General features: G+C 40.3%; 1 protein-coding gene across 2 annotated transcripts in view; it reads left to right on the top strand.

Annotated features, from left to right (window-relative positions):
* The window catches only part of LOC101174468 (vesicle-fusing ATPase), a 35,314-nt gene that overhangs the window by 14,855 nt on the left and 3,044 nt on the right, over positions 1-17,415 (top strand). For both annotated transcript variants that reach the window (XM_004080639.4, XM_020711939.2), the window contains 10 exons: positions 3,647-3,812; positions 3,968-4,042; positions 5,948-6,135; positions 6,685-6,780; positions 8,679-8,835; positions 8,981-9,114; positions 10,059-10,125; positions 10,221-10,300; positions 13,902-14,036; positions 17,235-17,348. In XM_004080639.4, coding sequence (XP_004080687.1) covers positions 3,647-3,812; positions 3,968-4,042; positions 5,948-6,135; positions 6,685-6,780; positions 8,679-8,835; positions 8,981-9,114; positions 10,059-10,125; positions 10,221-10,300; positions 13,902-14,036; positions 17,235-17,348 — 1,212 coding nt within the window. The remainder of the gene's footprint in view (positions 1-3,646; positions 3,813-3,967; positions 4,043-5,947; positions 6,136-6,684; positions 6,781-8,678; positions 8,836-8,980; positions 9,115-10,058; positions 10,126-10,220; positions 10,301-13,901; positions 14,037-17,234; positions 17,349-17,415) is intronic.

Below are 17,415 nucleotides of genomic sequence, written 5' to 3'. Positions count from 1 at the left end.
ATTCGAGTTTGGCTACATCTGCCTGTTTTCTGGACGTCTGTCTCACCGGCTGCTGAAAACCAGAAAAAATAAAAAAAATAGGACTGCACTAGCATTTTTTTTAATTCGTCAAGGCTACTGTTGCTTTAATCCATCTGAATAGTTTTGTTGAAACATCTCAACTTTAGATTTGGGGAAAGTTTTGAACTAAAGCTTCTTAAATTAACCAGATTTAAACACTTAAACAGCATTTTCTACACATTTTATGTTTTTAAGTATCTTGCTTACCTTGAAAATGTATTTAAGTGCCTAAGCAGTGTGTCTGCACATTCGAGATGTTCATTCCTTTTTTATCAAACATCTTCGTTCTTTTCCTGCTGATTTTTTTTCTTACAGAGGTTAATGCTGGTAAAGAGATCAGGAATAAACCTGTCAATTGAGATGTGCATTTATTGCAAGTCTTCATAAGTCACTGACTAAAATGGACTAGAAAGTATAAAGAAGATAAATACAAGTGGAAAAAAAGATGGAGCCAGAGGGTCTTCTCACATTGTTTTTAAAACACATTTTAACTAACTAATTATGCATAAGTAAGTTTCCAGAAAGATGAAAGGTATAATAAGATAAATTTTATATACTTGTATAGCGCTTTTCTACCTTTTATAAGGGCCAATGTGCTTTACCGTTACGTCCCATTCACCCATTTACACACACATTCACACGCTGATGGTGGCTCCAGTGCCGAACACTGGTGGCACCCTATAACCACCGGGAGCAATATGGGGTTCAGCGTATTGCCCCAGGACACTTCGACACATTTGTGAGCAAGGCGGTAATTGCGATGTTGGCGCTAAATTCACAGTAGTCGTTTAGCTTGCTAAGGAGCGTTTATGGTTGATGTACTCCACTTGAGTGTTTTTCTATGGATCATCCACTGTGGTCACCAAACAGTCACCACCTCTAGAGGTGGAGGTGTCAACATCTTTGTCTTGTCAAATATAGGCAACACAAAAACAGCTCCCTGTGACCAGTATCAAGTAGGGTTGTAACAATTCATTTTAACGATTTGATTCATATCATAATTTGTGGTTGATGATACGATTGATAGTTATTGGTTTGTTTCGAATGATCCGATTCACTGACCTAAAATTGATCCAGGGGCATCTTTAGCCAGAAAATTAACCAGTGTGACTCGGAGACAAAATACCTGGATACTGAACAGTGAAGGTGAAGTTTTCCAGATTCCTTGTATTTCTTGCTAGATAATCAAGTGTAAAATAAACATTTGTACAAGCAAAGAAGCAAACAAAAATTTATGGCAAATCCATTCACACTTTAGTTTCATTAAGTTCAGCCTACTGCTGTCTATCCACATCAAAAAGTATGGTCACATGTGTGCAAAATTCAAAGTGTTTCCACACATTGGACTGTAATGACGGCTTGATCTTTTTTTGCTGCCATCGTGTGTGTTGTCTGCCATGATGGTACTTGATCATTTTTACGTTATAGTAAAATAAACCTATTGTGCCACAATCCAAGATTATAATTGATTTTTGCCATTTTTAAACAATTTTATAATATGTCAATTTGATTAACAAGTTGCTTTGAAAAGATGGATCTGGTTGGATAAATTGATACATCGATTGATGGCTACACAGAGTAATAAACCTATACTACCCGATTATCATCAATGGTCCAGCCATTGCATGAAGAACGCTCAACCTGCTGGAGCATCTGAAACTACTTCTACAGACCTCCACCCAGAATCCCTGTGACCTCAGGGCAGCCCCTCAAAGAAACTGGAATGTCTTATCTCAGCAGGCCATCAGGGAACTGCTGAACACTTTTGGATGTCATGAAGCATTCATTGATGCTCATGGGCACATGAGAAGTTGTTGAAAATTACTATCTTGTTATGGAGAATCTGCCATAGCATGGTTTCAATTAAGTCTATTTAATAACATACATCACATTGGCATTGACCTTTTTTTTATTCCACATTTTCTTAAATCCACTTTTAATTCTAGAAATTTATTATTTTGGTCATAGTTAAGTCCTTCCAGGAATGAAGGGCTACAAGGTCATAGACTGCTCAGTGAGCACATATAGCAAAAATGTTCGTGCACATTATTTATAGCAAACACTTATGCAACACGTATGGGTGAAGTAGTTGAGTCGCAGGCGTGTCGCAAGGATTTTTCATTTTTATGGGCTGGTAATGGGCCAGTATTCACACTTTATGAATGACAAGCGTGAGGCATATGGACACAGTACCACAGCATCGCCTGTATGTCAGACGTGTGTTCAACCTACATTTTCCTTACAAATACTTCAAAACATACTTACGACATGCATTGCAAAAGTATTTTCCATTTTTATTAAGTCCCTTAAGGTGCCAGTACGATCGATCCTGGAGGGAACTGCAAGACACAACGGCCCTCCTCTGAAGATGCGGTTATTCCTCTCTACATTAAACATATTTAAGTCCTTCCAGGAATAAAAATATGGAATGAATTGAACATTTTAGTCTTTAAAAAAATAAAATAAAATCTTTTTTTTTTATTTCTCCCGTAACATTTGAATGTAATTGCAGTCACCAAGCAGTCATTACTAAACTCTGTTGGTGTTGTCTTCTTCATGCAATGCCTGGACCATTGACGATAATCGGGTAGTATAGCCTTATTACCCATTTCTTTAGTTCAGGGCTGGCCAACCCTGGTCCTCAAGAGCCTCAACCCTGCCTGGTGTCCAGCTCTCCCTGGACTGCTAGATGCTGACTAACCAGGTGTGTTAAGTCAATCAGGATGTGGAATCACTTGAGTCAGCCATTCAGCAGAAATATTTTCAAGGAGAGCTGGAAACCAAGCAGAATTTTGGCTCTTGAGAACCAGTGTTGGCCAGCCCTGCTTTAGAGGTTGTCCTGAAGGTGAAGTCATGGCATCTGGACTTTAAGTCTTCTTTCTTGAATGTTTCAACACTGATCAAAGTGGCTTCATCAGTCTGAGTGGTGAACATTTCAAGAAGGAAGATATTAAGTCCATATGTCATGACTCAAGTTCAGTATGTCACCTGGATGAAGGAGAACCATCATCAACAAATAATGGAGGTTTAACACAGATTCATAGGTGGATTTGACATAAAAAAGTTGACCATCCTTATTATTTAGTGTACAACTTAAGTTTTTTTTACCTCTGTATCTTGCTGTGAAGCCCGAAAGGTCTTTGCAGGCCTCCAGAAAAACGAAAAAGGTCAATCCAGCTGCAGTGAAGGCAATAAAACACCTGTTTCAGGCCCCCCATCTCATTTTGAATAATGGAAATCAGTATAGCTGTGCTCTGGTACTCATATGGCCAAAACAACTGCAGACACCGTGTGGAGTCTTTGTTTGCTTACACTTAACAGGTTTTTGCTTTTGAGTTAAACTTTCAAAAATGTGACTTTCAACAATCTGTAAAAGTTCACAACATAAACCATTTTTATACATTTAGTCCTTGAGTTGCAAAGTACATTTTTTGAGGAATCTATGGTATGTGGGAGAAACTAGCGATTTGCTTGTCGGATGAAAAAGACCTCCCAGCTAGTGAGAGCAGATGGTTTCTGATAACAACAGGCAGCCTATTTACCCATAACACATTAATCTTCCTCCTTCTCTGTTTTTGTTGAGCAGCTCGGTGCAAACAGCGGCCTTCACATCATCATATTCGATGAGATTGATGCAATTTGCAAGCAGCGTGGCAGCATGGCGGGCAGCACAGGAGTCCACGACACTGTAGTCAACCAGCTGCTGTCCAAGATCGATGGCGTGGAGCAGCTCAACAACATCCTGGTCATAGGTGCGCACGTCTTCCCTGAACATAAAACCCACACATTGGACATTCCAAAACCCTTCCAGAGGGATTGCCTGAACACCTGAACTATTTCTCATATTTGTTGTTTATCATCTTCCTCTGTTTTGTATGTCACTTGTCTATCCATACGTCCGCTCCAGGTATGACCAACAGGCCTGACCTGATAGATGAGGCCTTATTGAGGCCAGGAAGATTGGAGGTCAAGATGGAGATTGGTAAGAACACTCAATTGAGATTTCACACCTGTGTTTTTTACTGTGGACTAAAAGGAGAAATTTGTGGCACATTAATAAAAGAAATATAACTTAAATGCAGATGTTAGGAGGCTTTTATTTATTTTATATGAAAAAGTTACTTAGATGTAACCTCAATTTTTTTTTTCATATAGGAAAAAATGTATGGGAATATAAAACAAAATATTAAATCCAAAAAGGTATTTACTCATGGTGAAATTATCTTTTAAAATAAACCTAACAGAACAAGGGGAAAAAAGTGCTTTCCTGTTTTTTAATTGAATATATATCTCAGCTGTTTATACACTGAGAGGAATGGAAAAAATGATTAAATGTGAAACCAGCCACCTAGAGATTACCCGATGAAGTGCATTATCGTCACTCACATTTTGTTTAGAACTGGTCTCAAAGAGGAAGTAAAAATGTTATCTCATTCTTCTATTGACCTAAGAGTCTGACATCACAAAAAGCCAGCTTTTCAAAAACCAAGAAAAATAGTTCAACAGATCAGTCTGATGGTTTTTCTTGAGCACACACACACAGGATTGACTTTTCACCTGTAAAGGAAAGGAACACAGTCCCCATATTTAAGCTATGTCTAGACAAACCTTAAAGAGTGAAAGGATACCAACTTGTCATATGCTACGTTCTCACTGGACATGTGACACACGTTCAAGAAAGCCCTAAATATGAATTCTTGAATGTACATTTAGCCCCTGGTGTTCACACTGCTCCGTTGCTACCCGATACTAGCGCATGTCCAACACCTACAGTTGGAGGAGGCTTGGTGTGAAATGTAGAAGCGGTGCAATCTGAAGAATCTTGCTCCCGGCTTTTTCTTTCAAAGCTCTATTCCAATACATCAAAGACTTGGTGTCATGTAATTCCGTCCGGGCACAAACCATAATTATTAATTTCTCCTTCGTGATCGTGTTTGCACTTCCGTTTATTAAACACCATTCATACATCACTACCAAATCCAAGTCCCTGATTGGTCAAAGTTCGACCTGGTTTAGCTTTCAACTTGCATTTAATGTCCGCGCGTATTGTACGTTGAGCCAAAAACGGTCTTAAAAATCTGCGTGTGAACGCAAGAGTTTTGAAAACAGAAGCCCAAAATGTGTATATACATTCGTTTAAATAAATTTTCATTAGAAGTGTTCGCTTTAACACACCTTGCAGAGGGCGGTGTGAACATAGCTTCAAACAGAGGTTCCTTCCATCTTCAGCCTCTTTCTGAAGGTTTGTTTGGCTTCCATCCAGAAGCTAAAGAGTTGGTGCCTGGTTACCTGCAATTCACTGACCTAATCTTGGAGAATTTTATTATCAGGTTTACTGACTGTGATTCTTGTCTGCCATAGTCTGTGATCTGCGTAGTTATGAGGTAATCTGTCTTAATTCTTCGATCAAAATTAATGTAATCCACTAACAGATTTGATAGCTTCCATTGGATCCGTTTTCTTCACAGTCTTTGCCTATTTTGTAGGACAGGTGTAGTGTTTTAGGTCAGAGGAGGAAGCATATGTCCACTGCTGAATGAAGTTAAGTGGCTTTCCTGCAGAAGGAAACAAAGTTCCTGTTCACTAAAAGAAGTCTTAGCATGTTGATTCCTGTTTTTTGTACATATCTAGTAAAAGTTATTCCTAAAAAATGGATACGGCATGGCTTGAATCAAACTGTAAGAGTTATAATGTTGATGATAAGATACAAGCAAACATCAGACTAAAAGTTTGTAAACTAAGACTCTATCGAGAATTTTTCACTTAATGGTATTGAAATGATTTACAAAATTGCATTAAACCAACATTAAGAACAATTTTTATTTTATTTTATTTATTTATTTCTGCCAAATTTCTAGAACTTCTCTATTCCTTCTTTTTTTGTAAGGATTACCGGACGAAAGGGGCCGAATTCAGATCCTGCACATCCACACAGCCAAGATGCGTCAGTATAACCTTTTAGCCAGCGACGTGGACGTTAAGGAGTTGGCGACTGAGACCAAAAACTACAGCGGCGCAGAGTTGGAGGGTCTGGTCAGAGCTGCACAGTCCACTGCCATGAACAGACACATCAAGGTCAGAGTCTTTGTGTTTGTGCTTTTGTGGAAAACTTTAATAACATTCAAACTTTGCTTTGATGTGTTGGGACTTCATATTAGAAGGCAGTATATTAAAACACACACCTGTTGGCCGTTTCACAGACTGTTTAGTGCCAGTTTAACCAGCCACCCAGGTGTGGAAAGTTGGGTATTATATGTGTGCCCTCTGACTTAAGTGTTTTATCAGGTGCACTGGCTCAAATGTACACAGCACACGCAGATAAGGTGAATTTCTCATCTACACACACACAGCAGATATTAGAGAGTGATGATAAATGACAGACAAGGGCCGCACACATATCTGATGGCTGTGACGTTTCTCTTCACTCCTTCAAGCTCTAACTCTTCCCTCCCTCTTTGTGTCTGACCTTTCTCCTCTAAGGGAGATCATTGTCTGCAGACACATTGTGCTGACAATTTGTGCTGTATTTCATGTATTTGGTTTCTGTGGTAGTGGTGGTGGTGGTGGTGGTGGGGACTTCATCTGCTAGATAAAAAGAAGCAAATGTATATTGTGTTTTTGCAGGCCAGCAGCACAGTGGAGGTGGACATTCAGACCGCAGAGAAGCTTCTTGTCAGCAGGCTGGACTTCATGGCTGCACTAAATAACGACATCAAACCGGTGCGCTGCTGCAAAGTCAACCATCTTTATGCCAGTCAATGTCAAAAACACTACAGGACTTTGGTTTAACACTTGAAGTTGATTAGAAATTAGCCTCTGAATTGTGGGCGGGAGCGTTCCTGCAGAGTGAGCCTGCCTTCCTACCATCATCCAGCTGTTTACACCAGGGGTCACAACCCTGTTCCTCGTGGGCTACCGCCCTGCTTGTTTTGCAGCTAACCTGCTTCAGTAGATACTGATTAGCTAGATTGAATAGGATAAAAAGTACAAAACAGAATATTTCCAAAGACTAAAGTGATTTGGGACCAACTGAAAAATTTACTAAATGAAACAAACAAGTGGGACTAAACTGAACAGGCCTGACCACACTCAACCCTAGCACTGACAAACATGGGGAAGCTTTATAGACGGGGGCAAAAACCATACTGGACACATGAGGGAGGGGGAAACAAACTGATCAAGCAAACATTCTAACTGAATAATTTATGACTTCAAAACAGGAAAACAGCAAACTAAAAACATTTAAATAATATAAAAGTAGTCCTCCAATAATTAAGTAAATCATTTCCTTTAAAGAAGCAAAAAGAAAGTCCATTAGGAGAGTGGGCAATAGCCAAAGTTTCCCTAGTGGAAAAAACAAAAACAAAGTAAAAGTGGATTTTTTAACTTAAAGAAAAATTCAGTAGATACTGATTAGCTGGATTGAATACCAACACCTATGTGGCGGTTTGCCCTTCAACCACCACACGGCCGTACAGTTTTGAGCCAGAGGCCAGCTCAGACGAGGAAAACAAAGACGTACACAGATCTTGTCATCCTACAAGTGGATGAATCAGAATGGAAGGGAGAAAGGGGCTTGTTGCTTCCTGTAGTAGTTTCTACATCACACCTACAAGCTTTTTCAAACTGCATTTTCTGTCTCCTCATGATTTAGCACGATTTGAACAGAGAAATACTCAGAAGTGCCATTTTAAACCTGATTTTGTTGGAATATGTCCGCCATCATCTAAAAAATAACACAAGGACATGTTAAAAACCACCAACAACACAGTTTTTTTTCCATTGGACTGGGTCTTTAAAAAGCCCTAAAGTAATCCATGTAGTTGGTAAAAACTGATGATTTTGAAAAAAATAGTTAGTCTTTTTGCCCATTCAAAAAGGGATATTTACCCTTTTTTCAGTTAAGAAGTTTCTAGGTTTTTAGTGGCAATGAACCACAACTTTTATCATCCACCTTATGGGACGTTTTAAAGTTTATAAAGATTTGTTTATAATTATCTGTTTTGAAATTTGAAAAATTGAAAAAGTTTTATCTGTGGTGAAATAAAAGTAAAAATATCGTCAGAGATTGTGTCCAAAAAATTCCTGTTGGCCTCATAATTCACAAAGATGGATTTTTGTCAACGGATCTTTTGATTTCTGTGCAAAATTATAACATCAATTCACCTCATTTCATCACACGTTTTTCTGTTCAATATCAGAATAGGAATAGGAATAGAAATCACATTGATTAATTCTTGGTACAAGTGTTTTCTTGGAGAAGGACAGCCCACATTGTGTTTACTTTTGACCCAAATTGTTAAAAAGAACAACATTTATTTACCAACAAAGAACTTTTTTTTAAAAAAAACCTTATAGGAATATCCCTATTGTCATGTTTGTCATTATTAAAAACAAAACGATAGTTCCAGTCTCCAATAACGTTGTCCAAGAAAGAGTCCTAGGAAACTCAACATAAAAGTAAATATCAAAGAAATACACCTATTCAGTCAAGGAAGATAATGAATTTTATTGTCAAATCTTCAGTAATTCTTCATTTGTGAAAATAATGAAGAGCATTTAGTATTCTCAAATAAAGCTACAGTCTGACTGTGTATTTCTCCATTGGTCCCCTTCAGGCCTTTGGAACCAACCAGGAGGATTACGCCAGCTATATCATGAATGGTATAATCCGCTGGGGCGATCCGGTCTCTGCAGTCCTGGAGGATGGAGAGCTGCTGGTTCAGCAGACGAAGAATAGTGACCGAACGCCGCTGGTGTCTGTGCTTCTGGAAGGTGGTGCTCACTCCAAACACTCTGAACATTCCAGTCACACATGGAGATGATCATTTAAGAGATCCTGTAAACACACTAGGGTATTAAATAAATGTAATGCCATATCTGAGTTTTACACAGATTGGTGACTGTTCTTCATCTTCAGGCCCGGCTAACAGTGGAAAAACAGCTCTAGCAGCTAAAATTTCAGAAGATTCAGAGTTTCCCTTTATCAAGATCTGCTCCCCGGACAAAATGATTGGATTCTCTGAGACTGCCAAGTGCCAAGCAATCAAAAAGGTAATCCTTACATTTGAAGCTGAGTTCTGATACCCATTCATGTAAAGCCTTAGTCACAGCTGCCCTTACAGGTTCATACAGGGTGTCTGAGGACAAAAAATGGGTAAACCTGTACGTGACGCGCAGGTGGCAGGTACTACACACATTTCAAGCATTATAGTCAAAGCAATACAGAATTGACATATATTTATCAAACAAAGAAGTCACTTAAATCACATTTTGCTTACTTAAATATAGTGATCATTAACTAAAGTCAAGTAGAGCTTGATTTATTGCTTGAAAAGAAGTGGGAAGAAGTAAACTTTGATCATATCATAGTCAGGGCCATGGCCATGCCTCACACAAGGAGTCATAGCGAGCATTTGTTCAACATGCAAAGGTAAATAAGGAATTATGACAATTAGGAAATTAGACAGAGTTTAGTTTGTGTTGACATCCAATGGGCGTCCTACAGACAGGTGTGTATCATGTGCACACCCCCCCTGTGTGGGGCATTTGCACAGGGTCAATAAAGAGCCAGTACTCGCACCTTACTAATGACTAAAGTGCAGTGTTGGGGACCTTACAACACCATCAACCAACAAGTACTTCACGATGCACCCAACACACACATGACAATTGTACTTTCCATTATCGAAACACCTACGCTCCCCTTAAGATAAAGCCACTCCTTCCTATGACCCTCCACAGCCTGGACAACCCAAAAGCCTGCATCACTCTGCGTCACCCGTACAGTTCAACCCCCCAAACGGGTGAATGTGGCTAAAGTTTTAATGACCGGTGGAACAAAGGTTTTGTCTGAAGCTCCTCTCAGTCTGACACAAGATACTAAACTTCTGGTCCACATGAGGTTTCGATCATGTAGTGAAATGACAATAATGATCTTATAAAGCCTTTTTACTGTATATCCACCCATAAATATTTGTATGCATTCGATTTGACAGATTTTTGAAGATGCATACAAATCCCAGCTGAGCTGTGTGGTTGTGGATGACATTGAACGTTTGTTGGGTAAGACCTCTACTGCTCTTCCCCATCAACACAGCAGATGAAACGACACTGAATTCTGCTGCTTTGCTCACCCTGTTAAACTCTTTGCTCGTCAGACTATGTCCCAATTGGACCTCGCTTCTCCAACCTGGTGCTGCAAGCGTTGCTGGTGCTGCTGAAGAAACCGCCCCCTAAGGTAACACGATGTAACGCGCTGCTGTCTGTCTTCTCAGTGGCAGAAAGAGGGCAGCAGATCTTGTGGATGCCCACAAAGAAAGTCTAGCGAGGAATTGTTGGAGGACTTTGGCTGCAAGTGGCCCGTGTGAAGGGCTGTGTGTGCGTGCACGGCTGTTAGCGAGCGTTTTGCTCCAGGCCTGTTCTGTTCCAAGTGAATGGTGGAGGTAGAGACCCGTTTCTCATACTTTCTTTAGTTGTAGCTTGTGTGTCTGTTGTTGACGGGTTTGTGAATGAGGCTATAGCCCCGCTATATGGCTGCATGTGCATGAGAAGTGGCGCAGGGCCTGGTGTTGAATGCCTGGCTGCAGTGCTCCTCTGGGGTTGTAAAGAGCTGGGCCCAGCGGGGTGCCTGGGGCCAGGGGAGGCCAGGGGGACACGGAGGAGAATGGACTCTGTGAGAGAGCCAGGACCTGGCAGCGCCGCCGCCTGTGTGGCACCTCATCTGCATGCAGTATCACAGTTCCCCACGCCATGGGGGGGCACCCAAAAGCCATAATCCCCCTGTCTACTCAGCACTCCTCTGCCTCTCGTCTCTGCGCCATCCTCGCCTGGTTGTCCTCCAACTCGTCGGCTTAGCCGAGCTGCGATTCTTTTTCTTCTCCGCTCATGTTTGTCCTCTCTGCTCCTGTCTTCTGTTGTTTTCTTATCCCATTATGCTCCTGCTCTGTTCTGAAGTCTCCTCTTCCCTTTACGTCTTTTCTGCGCCTCATTCTTCTGTTGCAGCCTTACAGCCCTTCTGTGAGAACGGCCAGAAATGCAGCAGCTAAGAAGGAAGCTTCTTAATTCTTCCAGTCCCGATAAAGGCGGAAGGGAATGAGCATGAATGCAAGAAATGATCCAAAACTGAAAGCCACCTGCAAATATCTTAGAGGGGACAGAAGATGGTCTGGAGTTCATGATCAGACTTGCGTTACATCCCTGCCCTACTTATTGGAAGCTTCATGTACGTCATTCCAGTGTAAATCTTTTTCCCAGACTTAATTTAGCTTTATGATATTCTTACTCAACATATTTAATTTGAACTTAAAAACTACTTTTATGATGTACTCTTATTTAATTCAAGCCATTTTTATTTAAAAAAATAAAACAACTGAAATGTTTCTATCCTCTAATTCAGTGTTTTTCAACCAGTGTGCCGCGGCACACTAGTGTGCCGTGGGAGATGGTCAAGTGTGCCGTGGAAAATTGCCCTCACTCACTGATCTAAAAACATTTCCCATCTCCAGGAAATCAGCTCTTTGTTCATCCAAACAGGTCCTGATAAAACACTGAGTAGTTAGAAATATGAAAGCTCATAAAATACTTTTTTCTTTGTGTTTATTTGATTCTATTAAAGACATTTTTATAAGAATGACGGTAACGCGATTTAGCTGCAGCTATAACTGTTATCTGAAAAGTCCCGCAGCTTCTTGAAGGCTTAATCACATGTCATCAGTCTGACCAATCAGAAGTGTTTAAAGTATTCACTTCCTTGTTCCAATTTAGCTCATAACTCACTCAGTTCTAACAAAAATACCAGCTAAAGCTTGTCTTTAGCGGTGTAGCTTTCCACAGAATCCGGTATCAGACCGTGGAACAAGTGAACAAAACCATGAAGCTCAGAGACGCGAGTCTTTCTGCCGTTTTCTGGCAGTTTTCACACTACATCTCCCATGATGCATTGGCTTAAAGGGACAGCGCCTCAGCATACAAGAAGTCGTCCTTGTTACATGTCTTGAAACCACAACGAACATACAGTTTGTATGTAACTTAACTTTTATTACATCTTTTAGAAAAAACATCTGCAACTTCCTGCTTTTTCTGCCACAATTATCACAAAAATGCACGTCAGATTGCGGGGGGGGGGGCTGTAGATCAAAACAGACTATGAGTTTCTGCTTTTTTTTTTTTTTTTGGGGATGCTGGTGTGCCGCGGGATTTTTGTCAAGGTTAAAGTGTGCCGTGGCTCAAAAAAGGTTGAAAAACACTGCTCTAATTTGTATTCGTGCCCCCACAGCAGATAAATTAGTACCTGAGGAAAGATCTGAAAATGCCTCCATTTTTCTGAACCCACTTGATCCCTTTTGGGGTAATAGCATTGCTGGAGACTATACCACTGTTGGGTGAAGGCGGGGTCCACCCTGAACAGTTTAAAGCTGAAAATATATTTTCTGAATATAAGAATTCAGTCAATTAAAATACTCAAGCAGCCTTCACATGTATTAAAGTTGTGAGTGTTGTGTGGCCCACAGGCACTACCTGGCCTGCCCTCACCACCCTCTGTGACCCGCCGTCACTGGCTGAGCGGCTGCTACATGCGCCTTATCCCCCCCCTCTTTCCTACCCAGCTGCACATGACACATTAATATAAAATCCTTTCTTTAAACGGCAGCCTTTCTTTTGGTTGTATCTTCATAGCAACCAGTTTATGTTTTGGACGCCTACTGACAAAAAGGCTAGTGTCATTTTTAGAAGAATCGGTAAAAGTAAACTTTCGGATTTACTTGGCAACGGAGAATATTTGATAAGCACGGCCAGATTCTTAATATAGTCATATCATATGGTATATTGTTTTGTTTAGCTTGAGCCAAGGTATTACATTTTCTCAATATTCCAGTAAAAAGTGTGTGAGCAACAGGGGAATGCAACCTTTGCAAGTCCGCCACACAAACGCCTTTTAAGATCCACAACTTCTAATTCCTACAATTTCCCAAGAAGCTTATCTATGATGCTTGAGGAGTTAAGAGGTGAAAGATTGAAATCCTGAGGAGGCGTTTGAATTTGAAGAATGTTTATTTATTTATTTAAATTCAAGATGGCTGACTTTTCCCGAGGACAAAGGTTCAACAAAACTTTGGTTGTGGACTTACCCTGGCAGCTTGTGTGTGTCATTTTGTGAAGAACTCTCCATTAAAGGTTTTATTTTCCTACATTGTGGGAAAACGTAGATATTGCCAAATTTCACACTTTGCCACAAAATGGCTGCCATCCAATAATAACGTCAAAACTTCCTTTGGATATCCCCAACGTATTTAAGTTTCATTGGAGGACTTTGAATTTTTTGGAGCACCATTAGAGATTTTTGCCCCATTCATATTTTTTTACGGTTTGTGTTGCTGTGATGCCATTTTTTTAAATTCATTTTATTGTTGGGGAGGTTGTTGTTGTCCCCGATGCCTGAAATACATTTTTACCAGGAACCACGTGTGCAAATTTTGGTGAGTTTTTGTTGCGGGGGTCATATTTTCGCTCAAACGTATAGTAAGAAAGAATTGGATGAACAGTTTTGTCCCTGTGGTCCAGGACTGCTGCAGTACATAATTATTAGGTGTTGGAGGCTAATCTCTATACAGATAAACCTTTACAGAGAACTTATGGTCTACAAGGACAAGACAGAACTAAATACATGAAAAAAAACAGAGAAAATGATTTAGGAAAACCCCTTTTCTTTGTTCTGTCTGTCTGCCAGCGTGTATCACATCTGTATCACATCACGTGGGCAGCCTGTGCTGCCTCTCTGATCACATAATAATGAATGGAAGAACATGGAGTCAATGGGCTGAGTACTGTTTGCTCCTTAGGGTCGTAAGCTGCTGATCATCGGCACCACGAGTCGTAAAGATGTTCTTCAGGAAATGGAGATGTTGGATGCTTTCAGCACCACCGTCCACATTCCCAACATTTCTGGAGGCGAGCAGTTGGTCCGGGCCCTGGAGGTAAATATGCAAGCACTGTTGCTTTAAAACCAGAAATGTCCTTCTAAACTACCTTTTTATACTTGTTTTCATCCATAAATGTATTTGAGTTGCAATTTGGTATTTGAATTTGAATTCATTTTACAAATAACTTTGTTCTGCAAAGCTTGTTTTTTAGCCTCTTTTTGTTTCAGTGAATCTATAAGATGCTACCTTTTTCCACCAATATTTAAAGATTTAAAGTCTTGACTATTAGTGATGTTTGGTGAACTCTATAGATGTCAAGTAAGAGGTGACTGTCCCATGCCAGTCTCAGTCATGGAGTGAGCTTGTTAGAAGGCCACACCCCTACCACTTAAAAAGCGTCTTGAGAGAATCTGTCAATGAAACGCTTCAAACGTTCAACGTGAGACCACGTACTTTTCTATTGACGCATCTGATCATCTGGTCATTTTATAACTTGGATAACTTGTGCTACAGCAAAAATATCATTAAAAATGTTTGCATTAACAAGAACATGTTAAAAGAAAAAGGAAGCAGAGGAGAATACTTCCTGTTTGAAATGCAAAGGAGGATGGGTCACTCAGTCCAGTTCTTGTATACATTCAATGATCTATACTGGGAGGTGGGGGCAGGGCAGGAGTTTGGGCAGAGAAACCCAGAAATATGTAGATCGAATTTTATCTCTGGTATTTTTTTTTCTCAAGAAAACATCTTTTACTTTCACGTTATCAAGAGAAAAAAATATTTTTCTCGTAATAACAGACCAAGTCCACAGTGACAGTTTTTCCAGCCTGCACCTGTCATACATCATTCTGTGACCATCTGGACGGTCTGGTCCCCTCACAGTGTTGGGGGTAACGGATTACAAAGTAACCAATTACAGTAATTTACTTTCTTTTGTCAGTAACCGAGGAACATAGCGAATTACAGATCAAATTTCTGTACTTAATTACAATTACTGGACTACAAAAACCCTCGTTACTTTGTTACTTAGGTTTTGTAGGCTCGGACATTTTCTCTTGGTTAAATAAAACTAAACTGAGTTTATTAAAAAAAATAAAAATAAAAAATGAAGTTACTGGCCCATATGCACACACATGTACACGCAGAATTGAGGATTAGTCAATGCCCTCGTTGCTGCACTCACATTGTTTTCCAAACTGGAGTCCTTGAAATCCTTGAGGAGCAGCAGGTGAACAACAGAGCAGATACCTGCCCCCTGTACCACAGGTGAACAACAGAGCAGATACCTGCCCCCTGTACCACAGGTGAACAACAGAGCAGATACCTGCCCCCTGTACCACAGGTGAACAACAGAGCAGATACCTGCCCCCTGTTCCACAGGTGAACAACAGAGCAGATACCTGCCCCCTGTACCACAGGTGAACAACAGAGCAGATACCTGCCCCCTGTACCACAGGTGAACAACAGAGCAGATACCTGCCCCCTGTACCACAGGTGAACAACAGAGCAGATACCTGCCCCCTGTACCACAGGTGAACAACAGAGCAGATACCTGCCCCCTGTACCACAGGTGAACAACAGAGCAGATACCTGCCCCCTGTACCACAGGTGAACAACAGAGCAGATACCTGCCCCCTGTACCACAGGTGAACAACAGAGCAGATACCTGCCCCCTGTACCACAGGTGAACAACAGAGCAGATACCTGCCCCCTGTACCACAGGTGAACAACAGAGCAGATACCTGCCCCCTGTACCACAGGTGAACAACAGAGCAGATACCTGCCCCCTGTACCACAGGTGAACAACAGAGCAGATACCTGCCCCCTGTACCACAGGTGAACAACAGAGCAGATACCTGCCCCTGTACCACAGGTGAACAACAGAGCAGATACCTGCCCCCTGTACCACAGGTGAACAACAGAGCAGATACCTGCCCCCTGTACTGCAGGTGAACAACAGAGCAGATACCTGCCCCCTGTACCACAGGTGAACAACAGAGCAGATACCCCCCCCCTGTACCGGTTGCGAATGAAACAACCATGGGGGTAGTTCGGTAGACTTGCAGCTGTGCAGAACTGTGCACAAAAAGCAGACGTAAAGAGAAAGGAGCAGCTCATTTTAATGGAATACATAAGGTCTACGAAAAATGAGCATGGAGGCATTACATAGTTCTTTGTGTTTACATAAGAGTGGCTTAATTTCATATTTGATATGAATAAAGGTGTACGTTTTTTTTCCACATCTCACTTTGAGAAGTGGCATAGTTTGTGTTGTAGTTTATTTTTGTGTCATAATTCCACACTGTTGTCTGAACTCTAATGAAGCCAGGATGCGTCTTGAACCACGTTTTTACTTTGAACGAGGTCATTGCTTTAAAAGTAAAGTTTTTAAATGAAATACAAGAAGGTTTTGTTTGTGCTAACTGATTTCCCCTTGAGAATTTGAATAAGAGATGAAAAAAAGTAAAATAGCATAGTAGTGAATTACTTTTTCAAATAGCTAATGATCAGAATAATTTAATTAGAATTTTGATCCATTAACTAAGTGAAGTAATTAGTTACTTTTTAGAAGTAATTTACCCAATACTATCCCTCCATCTGGTCACTAATTATATTGACGGAACTGCAGCTGCACCAACCTCCTCCTGAAATGGCGATGACTGATTTGTACGATGTTTATGACTGACAACATCTACACAAACTCTTCTTGAGTTAGAGTAATCAAGAGGGGGGGGAATTTGGCACATGTAGCAGAGTAAGTTAAAGTAATCAATTCTAAATCAATAAGTTTTTCTGGTGGATATTTTCTCTGACAAACTGCTTTGTTTTGCTGCAGATTGTAGAAAAATGAAAGAAGTATATTCTTCATTGCCTTGTTTTCACAAAATACTGACATTTGTTAACATTTGTTATCTCTTGATCATGAGAAAACACGTTTTACGCCTGCTTTCTTGTGATAGTAGATGTAGTTATCATTAGAAAAACAGGCGAAAAATATAAGTAAAAACAAGGTAGGCTTTTTTAATATATGATCATTTCTAATTTAAATAGATTTTCCATTTTTTTACACTGGATTTTGTGTTTTGTGTTGAAGTAAAGTCCATTTTTTATGCCAAAGGAATAACACTACAATTAAATACAATTATAATCATAAAATAATAAACTCTCTTTTTGCACCATGTTGTGTACTGTCCACATAATAAAGATTGTATATATAACTTTAGATTAACTGTTTTTTCCGTCTACTTTCAGCTGCTTGACTCTTTCCAGGAGAAAGAGCGCAGCGCTATCGCCAAAGCTCTGAAGGGCCAAAGGCTGTGGATCGGCATCAAGAAACTGCTCATGTTAATTGAGATGGCAGCTCAGGTGAGAAAATCCTGTCCAGTTTTTAGGAATGTGTTAATGTTGTTTTATGACACTAATTGAAACAAAA

This window comes from Oryzias latipes, chromosome 19 (assembly GCF_002234675.1).
Source record: "Oryzias latipes chromosome 19, ASM223467v1".
Classification (NCBI taxonomy): domain Eukaryota; kingdom Metazoa; phylum Chordata; class Actinopteri; order Beloniformes; family Adrianichthyidae; genus Oryzias; species Oryzias latipes.
The sequence above is the reverse complement of the archived record's forward strand: the minus strand, read 5'-3'. Positions and strand labels throughout refer to the sequence as shown.